The sequence below is a fragment of the Anolis sagrei genome, chromosome 1 (assembly GCF_037176765.1).
Source record: "Anolis sagrei isolate rAnoSag1 chromosome 1, rAnoSag1.mat, whole genome shotgun sequence".
Classification (NCBI taxonomy): domain Eukaryota; kingdom Metazoa; phylum Chordata; class Lepidosauria; order Squamata; family Dactyloidae; genus Anolis; species Anolis sagrei.
In genome coordinates, this window is record NC_090021.1 from 250,688,303 (window position 1) to 250,712,951 (window position 24,649).

The following is a 24,649-nucleotide window of genomic DNA, read 5'->3' on the forward strand; positions in this document are numbered from 1 at the left end:
AAGCATATATCCAAAGCAATCATGCTTAGAAATGTAGTGTTCATCTCCATGGTCTAATGATAGGTAAAGGTAAAGGTTTTCCCCTGACATTAAGTCCAGTCGTGTCCAACTCTGGGGTATGGTGCTCATCTCCATTTCTAAGATGAAGAGCCGGCATTGTCCATAGACACCTCCAAGGTCATGTGGCTGGCATGACTGCATGGAGCGCCGTTACCTTCCCGCTGAAGTGGTACCTATTTATCTACTCACATTTGCATGTTTTGAACTGCTAGGTTGGCAGAAGCTGGGGCTGACAGTGGAAGCTCATGCTACTCCCCGGATTCAAACCTGCAACCTTTTGGTCAACAAGCTCAGCAGCTCAGTGCTTTAACCCACTGGGGCTCCTCGGTCTAATGATAGGCTGGGGAAAATCTTTGTTGAGTAGAATTTGCCATTTAGGGGAGATGTGTCTCTATTACTTTGGATAGAACAAAATAAATTTCTGTTCCTGCCAAAAGGTTATGTATATTCACCATTTGTTATGCATATGTGGCTCCTACATGTAGACTTCACATTCCTAACATCTCCCCTTAACCTATGTGCATCTGCAATGTGTGGAAATCCAAGATTAATACAGGCTCAGGTTAAGTAATGTGTGACTTTTAGTGACTGGCTCCATTGAATAAGTGCCGGCTGAAATTGCCATGATCTGTATCTGGGAAACATTTGTCACTTTTAAGGAAAACTTTTTTCTTGAGCAAGGCCACTGACAAAAAGCAGCCAGTGATCCTCAGGTGTTATGGGTATTCATTATGAGAAACAAAGGTATAAAATAGAAATTATAGGAGAACCAGAAAATCGAGCCAGGCTGCGGGAGGAAACATTAAAATAAAGGAAAATCCTGTCTGAAGTAAATTTAAGTGGGAACAAAGTAAAAGTTATAGATGGGAAGAACCAAGAGTCAGTCACAGTGAAAGGAAATCTTGACAGTTGTGAAATACAGAGAAATGACAAATGTCAACCCGCTACTATAAAACCAACTTTTGATCTGGATGGTTTTACTGCATTTAATGTGACAAAATGTGAGTAGACAGCATTGTGCCAGAATGTGAAGCTGGATGTGAGTGCAATTATTTGAGCCTTGCAGTGAAGCGCCATAGCATTGATAGAGTAATAGTATCGATATGCATAGCAGGAAAAATTATGCCAGTTGGAGCTTAAGAGCTCATTAGACTAGAATTTAATTAAGCAGTAATAGGGGGACTTCTTAGACTCTAGTCATGATTTCACACTAATATAATGTCCTCAAAATCAATTCAGCACCTCAATGTATGGCTTCTAGAAACAGTTCTAGGTCACAGAGAAAATGCTGTAATAGGCATAGGACTTTGGGAGAGAGGGAAGATGGGCAAAGTAGCTGTTCTAATAGGATTCACCATTACTGAGCCCAAAATACCAAGCTTCATACTTACTTCAATGGCAGCCTATGCTACTCTATCAAGAGCTGACCTCAAGACTGAATATACTCTTTTTATTTCTCCCTTGTACAATTCAACTTTTCTCTTTCAATAACATATTGTGATCAGGACTATATACTGTAGTTGATCTTTGGAGAGATAGTGGATATATGGCCTTGTCGTGGGTTAGGGGACTGGATTAAATTTTGGGGTGGGGTACCTTTTCTATAATTCCACAGGTCCATTTGCACAGAGACATGTGTCACAAAATGAAAAGTTTAGTAGAATGTTAGAGCTATCTTATTTGAGGCTTAATCATGTAAGATATTGAAGTTCTATGATGGTTAAATAAAACATGATAGAAATGTTGCCGCTTGATGTTCCAACTATTTACTGAAAAACATGCATGTATGTACAATTCCTAAGGTTCATCTTTACCATTGATAGCTGCCAACCCTTGGAAGAGCCTGCTACTGTGCCTGCTGCTTATTGGGAGGAGGAGAAAGAGGTGGATAGGTAGGTGGGTGGGTAGGTGGGGAGAGGGTGGAGTGAAGAAAAACCAAATTATGAACAAGCAACTAGTCTGGGTTCACTGCTGTTAGTTCTTGGATAGTTCTTGAATGGATGCTAGAGGCTAGAGAAGAGCTTTCTGATCCCACAGCAAAAAAGAGGCATACACATGTGTAAGTCACTTGTGTGTATGTTACTAACAGGATGCTAGCCATCAAGTGAAGGAAAATACAAAGCACGTATCACAGAATCATACAGCTGGAAGAGGTCACACAGACCATCCAGTCCAACCCCCTGCAGGAAAAGAACAATCAAAACACCTTAACAGCCTCTGTTTAAAAGCTTCCAAAGAAGGAGCCTCCACCACACTCTGAGACAGTGAGTTCCACTCTTGAACAGTTCTTACTGTTAGGAAGATCTTCCTAATGTTCAGGTGAAATCTCCTTTCCTGTAATTTGAACCCATTGCTTCTAGTTTCCAAGGCAGCAGAAAACAAGCTTGCTCCCTCTTCCTCATGACACCCTTTCAAATATTTAAGCATGACTATAATGTATCCCCCCAACCTTCTCTTCTGCAGGCTCTTTAAGCTGCTCCTCACAGAGCATAGTTTCTAGACCTTTGATCATTTTAGTCATCTTCTTCTATATACATTCTAGCTTGTCAATATCCCTCTTGAATTGTGGTGTCCAGAATTAGTGCATCAAATATATCAGTGATGTTGTTGAAGTGCTTTCCAAAGAGATCTCCCCCTTTATAGATTGTGCAATGACCTTTGAGATGGGAAATGCAAAGGATAGTTGAATAGTCCTCAACTTCATATATACTCCATAATGCATTGGATGCTTTTGTCTCTACAGTTGACCAACTGGCATGGTTACTATGTAGAATGCTTTTTAAGTCTTGCAAGAAATGAAAATATTCAGTGGTGGATAAGAACGCTGTACAAATATTTAGAATATTTTCGCTCCATTTAAAAAAGCAACTGAACAGATCAGGATTCATCTATAAACCACATCAGTTTAAGGACTCACAGACTGGTCCATCACTAGTTTGGCTGACTCACTGTCAACATTTCCTCTCTTGTTGATCTTTCACTTGGGGGCCCTTCACTAAATACTTCCCAGATTTACCTGCCTCTTAGTTTGAGATTTCAAATCAAACAGGAGTGATGCTAAGTGATGGTGGTGGGGGTTGTGGAAAGCTTTTCACATTTTGTTCATCAGCATTCCTCTTCCTTCCTGTCCCTCCTCTTACAAGAATTTGCCAGCAAAAAGACAGATACTTACTTTGGCAGTAGATAAATCTCGGAAAACTCTAATGCACATGTTGACGAGGCATGTGGAAGTAGTGTGTAAATGCGACAGGAACCTGTTGGTATTAGAAATGTCTGCTGTTGTGCCCATATGTCTGCTTATTTCCATACTAAAGACATTTACTGTACACATTTGCCACAAGGGAAAACTCTCGTCTACTTCTCTGCGGTATTACTGGAAGAGCAGTATTGTATTTGTATTCGGCGGACTCTTCCATTTCCAGTACAAGCACAGATCTTCATTCTGAAGCCCTTATCATTGAAAGAGTTCTCGAGACTATCTTTCACCACCCAACCAATTAGTGAATACTTCTCATTATGGTTCCTCCTGTCTGCAATATGTAACTTGCGGCAGTCATGGCAAAGAGTCTATCTCTCTCTCTCTCTCTCTCTCTCTCTCCACATATTGCTCTCAGCAAAGTGAGTGATCGTTAGCAGCAGGGAGGCTGGATAAAGCTTACAAATGAACAGCTCAGAGTTGAGCTGCAAATGCAGCAGCTTTTTGTAATTCAAATTAAGCTAATAGCACAGTAACAAATTGCTGTTAATATTAGATTAACTTCTTTGGAAAGATAGGCATTCAGGAGAGTTAAGATTGCCCGGAGCTGGACTGGCCAAGGAAAGGAAGGAAAGGATGGCTGCCATTCTCTGAGAGATCAGGCAAGCAAACAAAGGTAAAATGGAAATGAAGTCTGCATTGGCAGAACAATCATGAGAACAGTAAGGATTCAAGGAAAGGATAAAATTTATGTTTGTCCAACATTGCCTAAGCCTGAACCAAAGCAAGACATTCAACTGTCTGTTGCTATCTATCTTGCAGTCTGCAATCTGGATCTTGTATGCTCCAGTTTGTTTTTACTATGAAGGGGAACAGGAAACAGGTGTAGCATCTCCCTGTATGCTTGACAGCTACTAAAATCCCAATGATTCTAGATCTTAAATACAATAGCTAGTCCCAGATAAGACATAATCAATGGACTGCTGCAGAGTCAGTCAACTTTTATGGAATTTTCATTAATTCAGTGGTTCTACTCTACTTAGGACTGGGAAATGAATGCATATTTGGGACCTCTTACCAGCAAAAGTAAAATTTCAGGGTGCATAGAGGGAGATGCATGAATGGATGTGAAATCGAAAAAAAAAATGCAGTAGGGAATGTTCTCTGTTTTATCCATTCCTTGGAGTCTCTAGAGCATTGGTTCTCAACCTGTGAGTCTCCAGGTGTTTTGGCCTACAACTCCCAAAAATTTACCAGCTGTTAGGATTTCTGGGTGTTGAAGGCCAAAACATCTGGAGACCCACAGGTTGAGAACCACTGCTCTAGGTGCTTCTCAGGAGAATATGTTGCAAAATCAGGGTTTTCATAGTGTGACCCATGGACTGAGACCTCTGGATATTACTTTTGTGGCTCTTGAAGGTCTCCACCAGTTGCATAAAGCCCTCAGTATCTTTATCCTTTTTACAAATTCATCATGATTTTTACCCCCAAACCACACATGGATGCTCCATCCACCCCACAAGCACTCTATAATCTAGTATTGTCCCCAAATATGTTTGCCTTCCTCTGCTGTTCTTATCAAAATGGTAGCGCCCCCCCCCCCCCGGTGGCACAGTGGGTTAAACCCTTGTGCCGGGAGGACTGAAGACTGACAGGTTGTAGGTTCGAATCCAGGGAGAGTGTGGATTAGTTCCCTCTGTCAGCTCCAGCTCCCCATGTGGGGACATGAGAGAAGCCTCCCATAAGGATGGTAAAACATCAAAACATCCAGGCATCTCCTGGGCAATGTCCATGCAGATGGCCAATTCTCTCACAACAGAAGCAATTTGCAGTTTCTCAAGTTGCTCCTGACACGAAAAAAAAAAAAACCCAAAGAAAGATCAAAATGGTAGCAGAAAGTGTCCTTCCCATGGACTGAAATCTGCTCACAGGTTCTAATGGCCCAGGCAATTTCTTCTTTGCAGGGTATCCCCTACCCACTTCTCCTCAATTTGGTACCTGACTATGAAAAATCACTTTATTTTATTTGAATGTTAGAGGATGCCCTTGAGATGCTTTGTTAGTGTGAAATGCCAGGGTAGAATTCTGTAGAATTTTACAGAATCCCAAAGAACTCATCTCATCTTTTTTACTCAAACTTGTTCCAAGTAGATCATGGCCATGTGAACGAATCCTCAGAGGTTTAGCAACATATATTCTCTTATCCCTCTAACTTCCTCCCTCCTTCTCTCCTTCCTTCCCTCCCTTCTTTCTTTCTCTTTCTTTTTGCTGCATCAAGCAGCATTTATAAAATGACTCAAAAGAAGGATTCATTTAGGTTCAAGCACTGGGGGCAGGGATTAACTTGCTCTGAATGCAGGGTCTGATTCAAAAGCTGAAATGCCCTAGTATATGCCAGTGGTCACTAAACTGATTAAGAGGTGGTTATCTTTAGCAGTAAAAGGCTATCTGTTAATACTAAATGCCATTTGCCCTGCTCTGATTGTGTGAATGAATAGTGATGCTGAATGATGGGCAGAGAGCCATCCGAAGAGTTTTGTTTCCTGTACTTCCATGCTGCAACAATTATTCAATAGCAGGTCTGGGTTTCAATACTTGTTTCTATTAAGCCAATTTGTAATGTCCATACACATTTCATGATTGCATTTCATACCAGGTTTTTTAAAAAGTAATTGTTCTTTCACATCTAAGAATGTGGGTCACAGCAGGAAGCCTTACGTGTTACATACCTATATATTTATGCATGTAAAGGTTGTACAATTCCTCTAAGGCTTTATGTGGATTTTTCTTTTTTCTTTTTGGTCACAGGCTCTGTAAAAGTGGATCAATATCCTCTTATGATGTCATTCTTTGTGAAATTTCCCCTTGCTTCCCCTTCCCAAAGTTACAAAACTCAGGCTCAGAAATGATTCCCAAATCCCTTTACGCAGGCATGTCAGCATTGAATAGTTGAGAATTTAACGGGATGAATAGTAGCCATAGAATGCAAACAGGATTTGTCTGGGAGTCCATGTGGTGCAAATGTTAAACAAATGAGATGCCTGGACTACAAGGGAGCCACACTGTACCGCTTCCCAGCTGTAGCGTGGCTTCCCAACTGTTCATGTGTGCTCTCCAAATCTTCTTGGTTTATGTCTGATGCTTGTGGGGGAAATAAAAAAGGCAGATTAACTAGAGAAAGTGCACCTGTTGCCCTGTGGGTTTGATTTAGATCATCAAAATTTTGGTTATCCCTGGCATGGGTTTCACAGCAGACCTCTTGTACGACCATTCAGAAACGGAGGGGAAAACACACACACAGGCCAGTAAGCTCATGATTTCAGAATGTCGCTCTTTGATGGAGCAGCTGGTGAACCTCCATTCCCAATGTTATGATGTGCTCTCATGTTGACTCAAACTTATCTCAACTCTGTGATGGAGTTTTCTTGACATGATTTTTTCAGAGAAGCTTTGTCATTGGCTTCACCAAATCTTAAGGCACCATCAAATGTAATATGCACCCTCTTTTGAAGTTTCAATTTTAGAAAAAAAGATTTATTTTTAAATTTCCCCCTGCATGCCAATACCTTTTAGAAGCTCCTCTTCCCTACCAAGAGTCTTACCTCAAATACAGGAGGAGGGGAGGAGGAGGAGGAGGAGGAGGAGGAGGAGGAAAGGCTCTAGCCCCAATGGCTCTGCCAACCCCTATCATTGTGTTCTCAGCCTTAGCCAGTCTGGCTGAGTGAAGTGCCATTTCCTGCTTTGGCTGCCTCCCCACTGTGCCCATAGGCTTAGTGAAAGAGACTCAGGCAGACAAGATGACTTCAAAGTGTGAAGAAACCCAATAGTAAGACTGTCTATTTTTTAAAAAAATCCAAATTGGAGCCTTTTGGGACAAGGGCCCCTCCTCCTCCTGTCTTGGAGGTGTGGCAGGTTGTTTTTTTTTAACCACATAAAACCATCAAATGTAAGGTGCCACTGAATCTAAGACACCCCATTTTTGGAGTCCCTAAAACAGGGAAAAAGTGCACTTTAGATTCGATGAAATATAGAGAGTTAGGAAAGTGGCCATAGTGGAAAGGATGGAGTATCATTCTTTTTTCATTGCTAAACAGCTCATCAGTGCTTCCTGATTAGATTTTGTGGGTCCAGAACCGTCTGTTATGTGTTTGCACATGAACTGGGTACACAATCAACATCCCTCATCACTAATGTCCAATTTCTCCCTACAGTGGTCATCTTGCCTCCTTTTGTAAATGAAGGCCACTTTAGACAATCTGTAGAATCAAATGGTTGAACATTTCCCAGAGTATTTTACCTAGGACCGTAGGGGAGAATCTGACTGTTGAAATATTTTCCAATGCAGGAAAAATTTCCAATACACAGAAAAACCGTATATTAGAAAGAAGGTTAGGTCAACCAAGAGAATGTTCACCAGTAATTGCTTTTCATCTTGGGATGAAATGGCTAGTGAGATGCCTCAGGATTTTGGATAAATGTTGTTATAAACCTTTATAGATAACTTAGAAGATGGAATAGAAGACACACTTATCAAATTCAAAGAGGACACCAGTTGTGTGTGCGCAGTTAATACTTCAGAGAACAGGATCAAAATTCAAATTTATTATGACAGCTTGGCAAGTTGGGCCAAAACTACAAAATGAATTTCAAAATCAATAAATGTTAAGTGTTAACCTTGGCAACAAACAATGAAGTGCAGAAATCTAGGATAGGTGACATCTAGGGAGCTATTATTATTATTATTGTTATTAATAGTAATAATTTACCCAGTCACAATTAAGGTACTGCCTGAGTCCTCCTGGCATGTAGAAATGTTGTGTTTGGATGCCTCAGGTAAAAGCCTAACAGGCCCTGCATTTTGGGGCCTGTCTGGAAAAGCCCCTAGATTGAAAAAAGTCTGCATGAAAAGGGTCTAGGGGTCTTAGTAGACCACAAACTAAACATGAGTACATTGTGGAATGGAATGGTAAAAACCACCCAATATAATTCTAGTCTGGTTCAATAAGAGTGTAGTTTTCAGATTCAGGGAAGTAGTATTGTCACACTATTCTGTTCTGATCACCAGCCCTCACATGGAATACTATGTCCAGTTCTGGTCACCACCATTCAGGAAAGATATTGACAAACTGGAATATGTTCAGAGAAGGACAACCAAGACTACCAAAGGTTTGGAATCCAACTTTATGAAAAACAATCTAAGGAGTTGGTTATGTTTGTTTGGAAAAGAGAAGACTCAGAGGTGACACAGTAGCCATCTTTAAACTTGTAAAGGGTTGTCATGTAGAAGACAATGCACACTTGTTTCCTGCTGCTATAGAGATTAGAACAAGAACCAATGGATTAAAATGAAAAGGGAGAACTTCTTGACTGTAAGACCTATTGGACAGTGGAGCAGACTGCCTCAGAGAGTGGTGGACTTCTCTTTTGTAGGTTTTTAAACAGAGGTTGAATTGTTATATTTCAGAAGTGCTTTAATTGTGTATTCCTAAATGGCAAGGGGGTTGGTATAGATGGCCTTTGTAACTCTTTCCAACTATAAGATGGAGACACAAGATGCCTTCCCCCAGTGCCGTTCCATCATTTCTTTCTACGTGAGCACCATTGAAATAAAACAACTGTTTAAGATGACCAAGAAACATTCATAATTTTTAATTCACACCTGTAATAAAATTGCATTACATTTTTCATAAAATAAATGTTCCAGTTTATATACAGAAAACAGACTGTACAGAGCCCTCCCCCAAATCCCCAAAAAACTCACGAACATACAGGCAATGCAGTGCTCAGCTAAGCAGGCACGACTGTACATCTAAAATTGTAACTGCTTTGTGTTGTGTGTGGGGGAAATACTACAATGTATTCAGTCCTTCTGGACCAAGATTTAAAAAAATATTGCAGGCAAGCTGACAGACGCCCGTCACTATTAGTGCAGGTGAACGTCCATCCCACAGTGTTTCAGCAAAGCAGGGTGCGTTATTGAACTTGGGGTTCAAAGCTTCCATTCAGCTGCCCCTCCTCATAGTCCATCTGACACAAGATCATGTTGTTCTTCAGGAAAAACTTGTCTCCCACGCAAAATCTACAAAACAAGCAAACAAAAACATTCATTCATGCAGAATTGTTATGCACATCGGAAAAACAGCAACACAACAGCCTCAAGAAACTGATTTTCTTCAGTCTTGAGTATTATATTATTTTGATGTTTCTCAATAAAATATATTTATCTTCAGTTAAAATTTAAGAATACAGAGGCATTATGTGCTCTATCTCGACCCCGGAATATATTCAAATTGTTTTACTCTTGTTGCTACTAGTTAATAGTCACAGTTAATAAGAATTCAATGTACTACAGTTGAGCAGCCCTTATCTGAAATTCTGAAATTCTCCAAAACCCAATATTGTTCAAATGGGTGGATACTGGTCTCTCCCCGCCCCCCACTCCACATTCTGTAATGCCGGTATTTACATACACCTGAGGAATCCCAAATACTTCTGACCTCAAGCATTTTGGTTAAAGGATATTCAGCCTCTACAATAATCAGGACTAGCTCTCACATTTGGACAAACCAGGTGACTTGGCTGAAACATTCATACAATAAAATGAATTTAATATTATAAATAATGAGACTTTTAAAAGATTAAAGATGAATTACATAGATTATCAATTAAATACTGGACAATTTATAATTTGTTAAAACAATTTTAAATAATATTACCATAGGATATGTGTAGCCTAGATAAAAATGATTATGCATAAAAGTGTTTTTAAAGCCTGATTTTGACTTTGCAACAAGGTGATCCTAGTGTTGGTGCCATTGCCAATCAAGCTTCCAGGGGGAAGGAATTCTACAACACGGTGCCACCACAGAGAAGGCTCAATGAATTGCATTCTCTTTACTGGTGAGACACAGAGGAGGGCACTTCAAATAGATCTCATTTCTTAGGCGGGCAAATATAGAGGGGGATGCTTGCTTAAGTATTGAGGTCCAAAGCCATTTGGGGCTTTAAATGTTATCATCAGTAACTTTAGATCAGACATATATTGGCAGCCAGTGCATTCTTCCACAATTGTTGTTATATGGTGTTGTATGGTATTCCAGTGAGCAGTCCAGCTGATGTATTTTGTACTCACTGCAGTTCCGGACTCATCTTCAATGGCATTACCATATAGTGTGCAACAGTATTCCAACTGGAATGTTATCAGTGCATGGACTACTGGAGCTAAGAATACTGACTTCTTTTTTGCTGGATGCAGCATGCACATAATGACCTTTTGGTTTTGGCTAATTTTTTTTCTTACTTTGTTACTACTGTGTGTCTGTCCAGCTATGAGAATATAGTCATATTTCTTCCCTTCCATCCCACCTTTCTCTGGAGACTCTGCAGTAAGTCTGGAGGTGGGGTTTATTTATTTATTTATTTACATTATTTCTATACCACTCATATCAGCCCGAAGGTGACTCAGGGTGGCATACACAGTCGGCACAATTCGATGTCATAAAAATACATACATTGATAAGCAAAAAAGAAACATAGTGCATTTAAACACAAAAGACAGTGCATAATAACAATTTAAGAAAAAAACAAAAAACTATGTCCTCTCGTTCAAATCCTCATCCAGGTTGGGGGGTAGAAGGGCAATGGGATCCAATTCTGCCAGGCAGAATTTTACACTGCATTCCCTGGTTCAGCATCTTAGTTTGTAGGTCAAGTCTGACCAGCAACAGGACGGAATTACACCTCTTCATACCTGGTTCCCCTGCTCCTGCTATGTACTAGAGATGTGAAATAGGGACTATAACTATTCCTGCTAACCACATACTCCTTATTACATCTTTTTATATAGACGAAGGACACGTCTATACTAACCACTTATCCCATGGCAGTTCCAATGTGGTAAATGCCAAAACAGTTTGTGGAGGTGGGGAAGAGTCCTAACCATCGAAGGGAAGAATTTGGAACAACCTGTGACCTTGGTTAACATGGTTCAAGCTTTGGCCTGTGTTAACTAGCATGGAGTGCATTCACCAGGTCTTTGCATTCTATGGTTGATGTAGTCATGCCCAAAGACTACAGCCTATCTCATACCTCTGCATTCAAATGCACAGGCCAACCAACTACAAATAAACAAAACTCCCCAGTACTTTGTTCTCTAACTTTTCACCAAGCTATGTATTTTTAAATTCAAATTATGCTGCAACATATAAAATTCCACAGATTATTGCCCAATTCATAAGTGTCCATATTTCCATAGCCCTGAGGTGACTCGCAGTATTTACTTCATTTTAAAGGCTATAAAGCCCATTCTTTGGCACCTTATATGCGGTACTGAAGAATACATAGACATTTCCCCAGGACTATGTTAGCCTTTGATGGAAGCATGAGGGTTTTTTATATGTAATATAAATTGTTCTGTTTGAATGGAGTCCTGTGCTATTTAACTAATTTTATCAGAATATCATTTAGTCCCCAAATATAATTATTTAAAGGGCAAGAACAAAGCAGGCACTGAATACCTCACACTTAATGCTTAGAAGCCGGGACAAACCCTGTTTAGCTTCCAAACTCATACAGGATGTGGCATCTTTGTGGTGTTTATATGTGGGACTATAATTCTGTGACAAAATATCACAAGATGGCCCGATGAATGCCGGATGTTTACGAGGGGAAATATCAGCTTTTGGCAAATAGATAACAGGTTCTTCTCAGTCAGGAACAGAATCAGTTACATTCACTGCAAGGTAACTTCTTCCCTTGATGCCAAGAATCTTGTTCGTGCCCACAGAACATTGTGTTTTTTGAACTTAACAAAATGCATTTCATTACCGTCTGAAATTTGCAGACTTTAAGGAGGATGCTTAAATACTCTGTCCTAAATCCAATGGTTATTGCCATCTAAAAGCAAACACATTGAATCAATGGGATTTGCATAAATAGTGACTTACCAAGATCCCATAGATGCAGTGAATTTACTCTAGGTGAGATCAGAAATTGAATTCAGACTTTCTGTTAAGCAATATTAGCCATGTTAAGCAATATCAATAACCTTTTATTAATCTAACTCAAAGGTTGTAAAATAGTGTTTGTGGCTTTTGCATTCACCTCATGAAAGGAAGATCATATTACCTTTTGATATTGTATGCACGAAACTTCCTTAAGAAAATCTGCAAAACCCTTTGGTGATTTTTGCATTGGGTTAAGGAAAAACAGCACAATAATATGAATTTTCATCCTCTCCTTTTTTGGTCAACACTTTTTGCTTGTTACCACACTAATATACCTAATTTCCACAATAACAAGGTTAGTGGGGGCTGAAAGGCTCTCACCCCCAAAGGAGACAAAGAAGTTTTGTAATATAACTTTAGGGATGGCATACTTTTTTCTCCCTTAGTCCAGTTGTGCATCACAACTACACCTGGTTAAGAGCAGACTCTCAATTACCCTGTTCCACTGCACTTCACCAACACTGAGACTAAGGAGCCAGATCAGAGAAGCAAGAAACCCCTAGAAGGATAAGGCTGGCAAAATAATTTTTTTCAATAGTGTTATAAAAGCACTGCAGTCCTGAAGGTCTCGAAGGAACCAGTGGGATTCTGAAAAAGTTTTTTTTAAAAGTTTGAAATTAAGGTTTGGCAGCAAGATGGTCTAGGTTGCTAATAACACCAAAGATACTAAAACAAAAATAGCAATTCCAGAAGGGCATCAAAATAATAAATGCAGCTGATGGAAATCTCAACTCAGCGAGAAAAAGCAAAATCTATGTTGATGATCATTATAAAATGAACCAAAATAATTATTTTGGCTGGCATAATGTCTTGATCCAAATCTGTGGAATTGCCACAGTTGGAATACTTTTTACAATTCTGATCATTGCATGCCAGAAAAGAAATTTCAGAGCTTGAAAAGGTGCAGCAAGAAATAAGTTAAAAGATCAAGGGGGCAGAGCAATTCCTCCATGAGGAAAGGTTATAACAAGTAAGGTTTTGGGGGAAAGGAGAATAAGGAGGGACATGACATAGCACATACAATTATACCTGGTGTTGAGAGAGTGTTTTTTTCATTTCTAATAAAACAGGATATGGGATCACCCAATAAAACTGAATGTTGGAAGATTCAGGAATGATTTCCTGAAAGGAAACATTTTTCAACACAGTGCTACTTCAACATGTAGTGATGGTAAGCAACATGGATGGCTTTAAAAAAAGAGATCAGACAAAATTGTGGAGGGTTCAGTTAATGGCTGTTATTCCTGATAGACCTCACAACCTCTGAGGATGCCTGCCATAGATGCAGGTGAAATGTCAGGAGAGAATGCTTCTAGAACATGGCCATATAGTCGAAAGCTTTCATGGCCGGAATCACTGGGTTGTTGAAGGTTTTCCGGGCTATATGGCCATGTTCTAGAGGCATTTTCTCCTGACGTTTCTCCAGGCGAAACGTCAGGAGAAAATGCCTCTAGAACATGGCCATATAGCCCGGAAAACCTACAACAACCCATGGCCATATAGCCTGAAAAACCTACAACAACCTAGCTCTATATTACTTCAAATGTCAATATCAATTGTTGAACAGGAAGGATCTGTTACAATTGTGCTCAACTTCTGAGTTCTGCTCGAGAAGATGGGCCAGTTAATCTTCATGTTACTTCTGTAGTGTGCATGCTGATCTCTGCACTTGCACCTCAATAAAAGTCTACCTCAAGCCTCCAAGAGCAGTGTTAGCCAAAATTATTCAAAACCAACAGCAACATAAAACTTCACATACAATATGATCTCCGTAGCCATGGGATTGGTATCTGTAGTTTCACTTATCAGAATCTGACAAAATATGGTCACTCTAAGAATGTTCTATGTGTTCCAGGCAATTCTATGTTATTCTTCCACTGAAGTTATCATACAGTCATACAGTCACCCTGGAGGACCTTGCAAATTCCTAGAAAGAATGCAACTCTGAGAAGTTTCTAGGAACTCAATGATGGCTCTAATAACCTCATCATATGGGGTTTGGGATGCATCCTAGAACATTTCTCTGCCAGTCAAGCAATGGATGGGCCCATCCCATGATGTTGCTGGACTTCCAGCAGAAGCCCCACCCACAACTGGAGTGGAAGCATCGGACAATGCTTCCCTTCCAACACAGGAGTCTGTCTGGATCCTTGCCACTCAGGCGACTCTTCCCATGTGTGATGGGGGAAGCATCACCACAAGCGGGCAGTACTAGGGGCTTTATGTTTCTTTGGTGAAGCCAGGTTAAGCGGGATGATTTGCCTGGCTCATCTCATAAGGTAGTATGGTAACTTCTGATGGAAGTAATTAATTTCAATAGGGTTACTACTGATAATTCCTTATGTCCATACTAATTTCTGGAACGTATCCTCTGTGGATACGAAGGTTGTCCTGTAATAAGAAATGAAGTCCTTCCTCAACTAGATTAAAACTAAAGAACTACCCATTCTAGTTAATTTACCAGAGGTTCAATGTTTTTGGTGAATTATATTTCTCTGATCTACAGATTTATGATAGTTAATTTTCTGGTATCCAAAAAATGTATGATTTCATTAGAAAGTTCAACTTATTGATATAATTCAGCTTGGTACCCTCTATCTACCATCCTGGTGAGTATGCCTTTCAAAGCAATTTGGCTTTACAGTTTTTTATTCATACAGGAGATATTGCCACAAAATAATATGTTTCTAGTTGAAATTTATGCCTAGAAATTTGTCCTAAAAGTCTAAGGCCTCTCCAAGTGTTTTGCTGAATTGGAAAGGTTTCCGTTGCTGACGGAAAAAAACAGACAGCTGCTGACTTGCGACTTATTTTTGCCTCAAACTGAAAAAGCAAAAACTGAAGGAGTAGTAATGCAAAATGAAGATTAAAGTCTTGCCAAAGGCACAAATGCAGCCTGCTTGACAGCTGCCTCTTGCCAAATCAGCTGAGGTTTAGAGTAGCAGGCTTGGAAGACCTTGCAAAGCATTAAAAAGAAATATTTTATGTTTCAGAATGACATTTTGGAAGCTTGCGGGCTAGAGTTTCAAAATGGGATCAAAATAGGCACCTCCAGGCTGTTTCACACATTACAAACAGCAAACCTGGGTTTGCCACCAAATCTGCATTTCCCCCACACACCTGATTGCAAGCTATAGCCAATCTAGCTTTCTGTTGAGTTTACCTGTATGATACAAATATTTACAAATGTGTCCAATGCGCTCATTCATAGTTTAGATTTTCAAGCATATAAATATAGCAACTTGACTATTGTAAAAATAAATGAGTATTCATTCTCTGAATTTATTTATTTAGTTTAAATTCCACCTTTACCCCATAACCATTTTACTCTACATCATCATAGTGCTAAAATTGTGTAGTGTGAAATAGCTCCCAATATGAAACCAAAGTCAGGTTATAGTATGGGTTGAAACAAAATGCAAGTAAAGCAATATGTAGCATGTGTAATTTGCAGTGTACAAAGAGGTATGGCTGAGTGGGGACAACGGAAATGCGCAAAACGTGGCCCTCTCATTCCATGTATTGGTCCATTGTGCTACTTGTACCTGTACACACTAGGCCTGTTTGATCAAGAAAAAATTTGTTTCTAAAATCGATTTGTAATTGGGGTGTTTTTTTGTTTCGATATTTAAAATATTTACAAAACTTTCCAAAAAAATGTTTTGTTATTTACGAAATTTCGTAAATATTTACAAAACATTTTGTAAGTGTGAATGTTGCAGTAATGGTCACCTTGATTAGCATTGAATGGCTTTCATTTCTCCCACCCTGGACATTCCATAGATAAACTCCATTTGCCTAGTTTCCAACAGACCTCTGAGGATGCCTGCCATAGATGTGGGCAAAATGTCAGGAGAGAATGCTTCTGGAACATGGTCATACACTCATACAGCCTCCTCCTCCTCCTCCTCCCAGCTGTGTTGCAGCCAGGAAGTGCCAGGAGGAGGAGGAGGAGGAGGGCGCAGGAGCCGGAGCCGATTGGATGGCGCGCGGAGGCCGGTTGTAAGGGTGAGCGCGCGCGCGCCATCCAATCGGCTCCGGCTCCTGCGCCCTCCTCCTCCTCCTCCTCCCAGCTGTGTTGCAGCCAGGAAGTGCCAGGAGGAGGAGGAGGAGGAGGGCGCAGGAGCCGGAGCCGATTGGATGGCGCGCGCGCACTCACCCTTACAACCGGCCTCCGCGCGCCATCCAATCGGCTCCGGCTCCTGCGCCCTCCTCCTCCTCCTCCTCCTGGCACTTCCTGGCTGCAACACAGCTGGGAGGAGGAGGAGGAGGGCGCAGGAGCCGGAGCCGATTGGATGGCGTGCGGAGGCCGGTTGTAAGGGTGAGCGCGCGCGGGCCGGGCGCGCTCGCGCCGCCCCTTCGCCCCGCCCGCCCCATTTACTACTGGGGTGCTTGGGAGCGCCGGATTGGCTCCCAGGCACCAGCAGCACTCAGCAGCCTCCATCCCATTAACGACACGAGCTGAAGCTCGTAAAATATATGGGGCTGCTGTTTCGATATTTTTAAACCCTTCCGGGTTTAAAAATGTGTTTTGAAATCGCGTCGGATGTGGTAAAAATAACGAATTAATAACGAAATAACGAATTAACGAACGAAACCGCACAGGCCTAGTACACACTGGAGGCAAGAAAAGAAATGAAGCTCAGTTAAGCCATATTGAAATCTCCACATAGACACTATTTCAAAAATAGTATGAAATCCTGTCCCAAGTCTTTAAGGAAGGACAGGGCTCTTAGTCCTTGTTGCTGTTGTTTTGTTAAAAATGTAATGCCTGGAGCAGCACTGTGTACAAACCTGGAACAAGCAGATTGGCTCTCTTTAAGTTGAATAATGCTAATTGGAGAAAAAATATCCCACAAAATGGTCATGGTGACATTCTTAAGTTAAGTAGGCATAACTTGGGAAGTCAGCTTTTTAAGTGATTTGTTCCCCTTTACTTATTACATTGTTTGAAAAATAACACAAGCCAACAAGTATTTTTCATCAGATATAATTTTAGGTCATTCTTGTAGAGTTCTTTGTGCTGAATTCAGATCTGTGTTTATTTTTTCTCTATATGTGATAGAGAAAAAATAAACACAGATCTGAATTCAGTGCAAAAAACTCTACAGGAACATCTTAAAATCATATCTGATGAAAAATACTTGTTGGCTTGTTATTTATTAGATTCTGTTGATATCACTGCGTAAATGCATTAATTATTTGATTATCCCCTGGAAGGTAAGGCAAGCTTCCTGCCTCTGCTTTATCTCTATTTTCAAGGGCTAAAGGGGGCAAGGGGGCTGGCACTGCCATTCCTCCTTTTCAGGCTCAGGCAACCTGAGGATGAGGCTTCTGGGTTTATCTTCTGGGATTGCAAAGAGTGATCCCAGGAGACAGTCCCCACTGCCTTCATACCTGCAAAGGTCTGGATCTTCCAGTAGAATGCAGACTTTTGCAGATATTTTTTAAAACCTGGAATAAACTTGGATAATCAGGTTGAAACAGATTAGCCTGAAGTGTCATTTAGATGCCCAGGCAAAACTGTTTTCTATAACACATCATGTGGCTGTGTAGATGGATCCTGAGTGAGGGATATGATTCCACTTGAACTGTCATGGCTGCACTCTAAGCCATGATTTCACACTAGGGCTATGATTCCACTTGAACTGTCATGGCTGCATCCTATGGATTCCTGATATTTGTAGTTTGTTCAGAGATATTTAGAGTCCCCTGGATGTGAATTCTAAACACCTCTCCCTAAACTATAAACCTTGGAATTCCATAGATGAAGCCACGGCTTTTAAAATGGAATAATAGTTTATAAATGTCTAAAGGTGAAAACACCTTGATATAGAACAACTTTCTATGTGGGGATTTTATTATCATGTAGGAAGCGACTTGAGAACATACTGCAAGTTGCTTCTGTTGTGAGAGAATTGGCTGTCTATAGAGATGTTGCCCAGGGAATGCCCGGATGTGTTACCATCCTGCTGGGAGGATTCTCTCATGTCCCCATAAGCTAGAGTTGACAGATGGGAGCTCACCCCATCTAATGGATTTGAACCGGAAACCTTCAGGTCAGCCACCCAACATTCAGGTCAGCAGTTCAGCTGGCACACTGCATCACCACGGCTCTTCCTATGTGGGGATGTAAGTAACATTGCCTTCAAACCATCAGAAAGCCAGTTTGAGAATAAGAATGTCTAAAAAATAATTTGTATTGGAAAGGCAACTTACATGACAAGGTAATAAAGGTTTATTCAGTGCTGTGCTTGATGCTTTATAATTGATTGAATTAAACTAGAATTAGATTATTGAAATACAGGTGCTAAAGTGGAATCTGAACTATGTGAAAAGTGGAATTTGAAGTGTGTGAAACTAAAGGTCTTGGAACCTAAGTCCCTTTTCTGTATGTGGAAAGTTCCTTTTGTTTGCAGGAGTGCTTTAGACAGTGTGGACACTCCTGCTAGTGGAAAGCAGAGAGGCCATTTTGATAAATGGAGCCCCCATGCCATTTTGCCAGCAAGTGTGGTGCCAGGCACAAGGGGTGACTCTGTCCTCCACACACCTGATTGCAATCTATAGCCAATCTAGTTTCCTGCTGAGTTTATCTGTATGATACAAATATTTAAAAATGTGTTGAGGCACTCATTCATAGTTTAGATTTGGATGCTTCCACTCCAGTTGGGGGTGGGGCCTTCACCAAAAGTCACACAACATTATGTGATAGCTGGCATGGGGCTCTGTCCCCGAAGAAGTTTCAAAGTGTCCTAGGACACTTGTTTTACTGTGATAAGGTCCCTAGTCCCCTCCTCCAAAAAACTTCTGGAAAAAATCTTAGAGACAATGATAGGGAGGGATAGGATACAAGAGGAATAATTACCCCCTCTTCCTCCATCCTAACAATGAAACATCTCATGAGTTGGGTTCCACTCACAGGCACTTCATATCCAATGCAAAAGCAGCAGGTATATTATCTTAAAGGTTCTTTCATCTGCTTCCTACAATTCTTGAAATTAGGTTCAGCGTTTATAAGAAGAAGAAGAAATGTGTGTGTATGTGTGTGGGGGTGGGAGATCAACAACAGCAGAAAAGAAGTGCACTTCTCCCAACAAATTGCAACAGAGATATTGCCAGGAAATATTTGAGAAGTAACAGTTAACGCTGACAGTAACACTAACAGTGGCACTGCTGAAGATAATTAATGGAAATTGAGTGCTGAAGTAGTTTTGAGTTTGCAGCGGTTTCCTTTTCTTTTAACAGCATCCTAACAGCGTAGACAAGTATCTAAAATGAGTTTAACTTTTCATCACACATCCATGTGGCACATTTTAGGAAACAAGCAAGAAATCAATTCCACAACACACTTTTAGATTTTGAAAGAAAGGGAGAAGATATTTCAGAGTCGAAAACCATAATGTAACACTTTATGAGTAATATTTAAATGGGGGAGTAACTAGTTTTATATCAGATAAAAGAGCATTTAAATGTTACAGTATTATAGGAAAGCAGATACTGTGTGTGTGGCCCCACCCACACTGATCATGTAATTCAGTTGAAAACTAGCTTCAAACTGTGGTGGCCAGACAATAAGATCCCACAACTGTATGGAATAAAGCCATTAATGTGCATCAACACTGGTTTGTGTAATCATCGTCCGGACCTCAAATTGGTTCCAGAATTTCTTATGTAATCATCTGAACAGGGAAACAACTTTCTTCAGCTATCAGGTTGAAACTACATTAAATAGTCAGTGTAGATGGAGTCTCTTTCTCTAATCTGTAACTGTATCCTCTGTAACAAGGAGTTGGTCACTGCATTGTAGGATCATTTTTAATGTAATATGCTTTGAGTCTCCTTGTGGAGGGAAAAAGGAGGGTATAAGTAAACATCATCACCACCACCACCACCACCACCACAATCACAATCATTCCACCCTTTCCAGTGCTTCACTCCCCAACAGCATTGTCACTGTACATGATACCATGTCACTTCTAGTTTTGTTTTCAGCTGAAAATGAGCAAGTTCTTCTCTTTTTTCTCCATATGGCGTAGTCTGAAGTAGGGAAAGGGACCAAAACTGCCACATTTTAGTGCCCATTTGAGGATTTCGGACTTTAAAAAGTAGACCCAAAAAGAGGTGGGGTAAGGCATCTTTGGAGTCCATAAAATAGGGCCTGGGGGCCTCATGAAGGTTGTACACCACCTTTTCCCTGTCCTGGTCTATTTGTGTATGTTTGTGTATACCTGAGGCAGCATGGTGTAGTGGGCTGAGCATTGGCTCACAGCTCTGGAGAACAGGATTTGATTTCCTGATTGTCTATGGAAACCCATCAGATGGCCTTGGGCAAATCACACACTCTGAGCCCCAGAAATGACTGAATGTACAACACCACAAAATGCAGCTTGATTTATTAGTCTATATATTGTCCCCATTTTCTTTTAAAAAACATGTTCAACATATAGATCTGACTCTTGTTTATAAGGCTTTTATGATATGAAACAATAAAGTACAGTGGCCAATATGTTGTTTTTATATTGTGGACAGCAGTGTTCAAATCTCTGCTAAAATCCATGTGAAGACAGGGGACCTAAGTCTTCTTTAGCCTCAATGACATGATAAAGAACTGATGAGAGGATAATACTGAAGAATTTCAACTATGCTGCCCATGGATGATTGGAAGGCAGCACAAATTGTAAACAAACTAAGAGTGCGAGCCTTTGTCTTAACCAGGCATTAAAAAACTTTGCCCCGCTAGGTGTTTTAGGCTTCAATCCCAGAAATCCCAGACAGCTTATTGGCTGTTAGAAATTGTGGGAGTTGAAGTCCAAAACACCTGGAGGGTTGAAGTTTGCCTGTGCCTGGTTTAAACTATACAAGCAGGCTTTGAATCATTTCACAGAATCCCTGTCCCAACTTTTATCTTTATTTTTCATTAGGATTTTTGCAACCACATGTCAAATAACAAAATGTCTCACAGGATCCAACCCTCTTTATCATTCTAATACTCCAAAACATTGCAACTGTGTTTTGGGAAGTTTTCACAAGTCTGGACTCCTTGTAAGGTTTTCCTGTATTTCTACAACAAGGATAGCCACAAACATGAGGATAATCCACCGAACCCCACTAGATGTCACTATAACTTCAGCGGAATAGCTGATCAAATTGGACAGCTTGATTTATTGTGCCTGCTTTTTTAAAACCGAAAGTCAGTCTACTCCAAACAAATAATGCCAGCTTTGTGTTTGATACAGTACCTTCAATAAAGGCCATCCAAAATGACAGATTGTTCTTGACCATACTCTTACTTCTGGTGTATTTGTAGCCAAGGGGAAATGATAATGATTTCACTAAAAAGTTAAATTATACCGAAGGAATGGATGAGGAAAAAAAATCAACAATAGACACTTGCATATAAGAGAGATTGTATAGCAATCATAATCGATATGATTGGACTCATTACTGGCTGTGCTGGCTGATGGCAGCTGCATTTCCAAAACATCTGAAGGATCAAAACTTTCAATTCCTGTTGGATACTAGGTGAGCAAACTTGAATAGTATATTCACCATCCTAATGATCTTTGTGATCTATGTTTTTGACTATGATCCCAGCTTTAACTGCACTTTGCTCATCAGGTTGGCACAGTTCAAGTACTCGTGGGAGTGGAAATTTGCTTTGTAAGTCAAGGCAATTGGTGGTGTCCATGCTTGTGGGGAAGTGAACCTGATGTGGGAGTTTAGCTATCCAAGGTTCTGAATCCTATCACCCAAATGGGTAATTCCTTTCATTATTGGACTAAACTTGGATTCTCTGCACTACTGGCATGGCAGCATTAGTTGCCACTGCCTATCTACACATTGTTATATCTGTATGATCAAAGACTATGTGTGTAGCAGCATAAGATCAATGTGATCAGGAGAAGAAGCATTTATTTGGCAACACAGTCATCTATGTCACTCTCCAGAGGATGGGGCAAACATACAGCCCCATTCCATGGGTAATATATGAAGTTGACAACTAACTGAGTTGGACTTCCTTATGCCAAAATGTAAAGGTGTAAATATGCAGTGGCATGCTCAAGCATAGTTTATGCTTTATCCGAATGCTTCATTTGATCCATTTATGGTAGTATGATTCTGAAATAGCTTTCTTTCAAGGAACTGTATAGGAATCAATTTTATGAACATTCAGTCTTGCTTAAAATGTGGAATTGCTACTGAAGTTCCAGTTCGATCTGATTTTGAGAAGGCTGAATACCATCTTCTGTATATTTTCTAAATCAGAGGTGAGCTGGCTTCAAGCTTGTGCCTTTTATGTTTTTTAAAAATTGAAATACTAAGATCTACCAGCTGGAGCCAAGAATGAAAGACATATATTGAAAATTAAGAAATGTATAGCCTACAAATTAGTTTTGAATACTGTACCAAACTGTAATCATAGGCTTATCATAACAAAGTTCAGTTCTTTACACCAAACACTTTCTTTATTTCAGCAGTATAATTCAGTGTATGAGCAAAATAATTTTATTGCTACTATTGTTGAAATATAGAGTTAGAAACCTTTTCAGATAATTCCATATCACTCGAATTTTTTTCAGAAAACCCCAATATTCTAACAGCCTTTGTGCGCTCCTGGAATCTCTCTCTCAATGCCACCCTTCCTCCCTCTAAACATTTCCCTGGGCTTCTAAAAGAATTCTAAGTTTGGGCTACTTTTTAAAAGTTGTGGCTAATTGGGAGTAGGTAAGATTAAATGCAGACTGTTAATGCACTCTTATATTTAATGTCTGGATGTGATTGGAAAACATGGGTTCAGCCTGCTTTGTTCTACCATTATATGAAGGGATCGGAAGGATAAAAATTCTAAGTATCACTTTGATATTCTGCTTTCCATTGCCAAAATTAAATCTGAAATTGACTCCATGCAACACACAAACAAAGATAGTGTATGAAAAGCTGCAAGGCACTTCTGTGTGTGATGGAAACATGAAACACTTCAAACACACTTGTGCCTTCAGTTATCAGGCTTTGCCTCTTACTGTTGGAGTTTTAGGCATACATTATTATATGTTCCACTGAAAAGTTACACTATGAGCTAAGCACTGTACTGTCTGTGTGCTTCTTAGATTCTGTAAGGGATTATTTAGAGCGGCATGTTTCTTTTCCCTCATCTCCCCACCCAATCCTTGAGATGCCTGACTTAAGCAACCTTGATTTTGAAACTATTTATGCCAAGCGATCCTCATCTCAATGGATGTTCAGTAGACCGACTAGAGGCTTGGCTTTGAAGCAGTTCATTCGTTGCCTCCACGCTACTTAACACCACCTGCTGGTCTAGATCTCACCCCCCCCCCCTCCAGTCCATTCCACAATCCAACTAACCATTGATTCTGCACGTTCAGTCAGAGATCTGCAGGGAAAAGGCTTCGATGTTCAATTAGCAGGTTAAAACAACTTGCCAGCAGTGGCAATTTGTGGACCTGGGAGAAAGTGAAGGAGATCAAACAGCAAACCAGACTCCCCTGTTCCATGGGGACAGAAACAACTTGCAGATTCCCCCCTCCCTTTAAATTCATGTAAAAGTCCCATATCCTCACCTCTGGTTGCAAAGCTGGCAGGCAAAGCAGTCCAAGTGGTAAACATTATCTCTGGCCCTCATCACCATCTCAAAGGCAGGGATCAGCTTACTGCAGGCAGCACAATTCCCAGTGGTCCCAAAGAGCCTGCCAAGGAAGCATAGTCATTAGAAGCTGTTTTAATTAAATGGTGGAAGGACTAATGAAGTGTAATTAGCAGTATCAAATACTGTATCGCACCAATAAAGAGAAGTTGCACAGGCCCCCATTTCGCTGACCAGCCAGTGTGTTTGTGTGTGGGAATGGAGGCTCAAGCTGCGTGGAGAGCCAACCAGGGTCCTTTGCTAAGCACATGAGCCTCCAGCCAATTGACTGTCTAATGAAGAAATCTGTTCAACATGCTCACCAAGGACTATTTGGGACCCCCACTATCTTTCACTCCAAAGCAATCTCATCTTTTTGTGCAAATTAAGAGTGTCTTTACAGATCATTTCTACAGGCCTCTCTATGGACATTCTATTTTCTAATTTTGATCTTTTCATGTATTTCTTACAAAATTCCTTTACCTTGCTATCTGGGGGGGGGGGGGGGTCAGAGTACCGTTAGGACAGGACTGGGTGTGTATGCCATTATTGTGAGCCACGTTCTATCTTTCTAGGATGTATGCTGAAGATTCTTCCCTTGGTGTCTTTCCATAAATTAGCACTCCCACCTCCTCATATTTTCTAAGGATTGAAAATGTAGACACATTGCTGATATTCCTTAGGTCCACATGGTGCAACATAGAGGCCACTTGGAATATAGTTGCTTCCATAGAAAGTCTGACCTGT

At 40.5% G+C, this 24,649-nt stretch overlaps 1 protein-coding gene across 3 annotated transcripts in view; it reads right to left on the bottom strand.

The window, feature by feature from the left end:
• Positions 1-8,874: 8,874 nt before the first annotated feature.
• Positions 8,875-24,649, bottom strand: part of LMO1 (LIM domain only 1) — a 126,301-nt gene continuing 110,526 nt past the window's right edge. For all 3 annotated transcript variants that reach the window (XM_060767437.2, XM_060767446.2, XM_060767428.2), the window contains exons 3-4: positions 23,841-23,966; positions 8,875-9,335 (exon numbers count right to left, since the gene is read on the bottom strand). In XM_060767437.2, the coding sequence (XP_060623420.1) occupies positions 9,230-9,335; positions 23,841-23,966 (232 nt within the window). In that variant the 3' untranslated portion in view covers positions 8,875-9,229. The remainder of the gene's footprint in view (positions 9,336-23,840; positions 23,967-24,649) is intronic.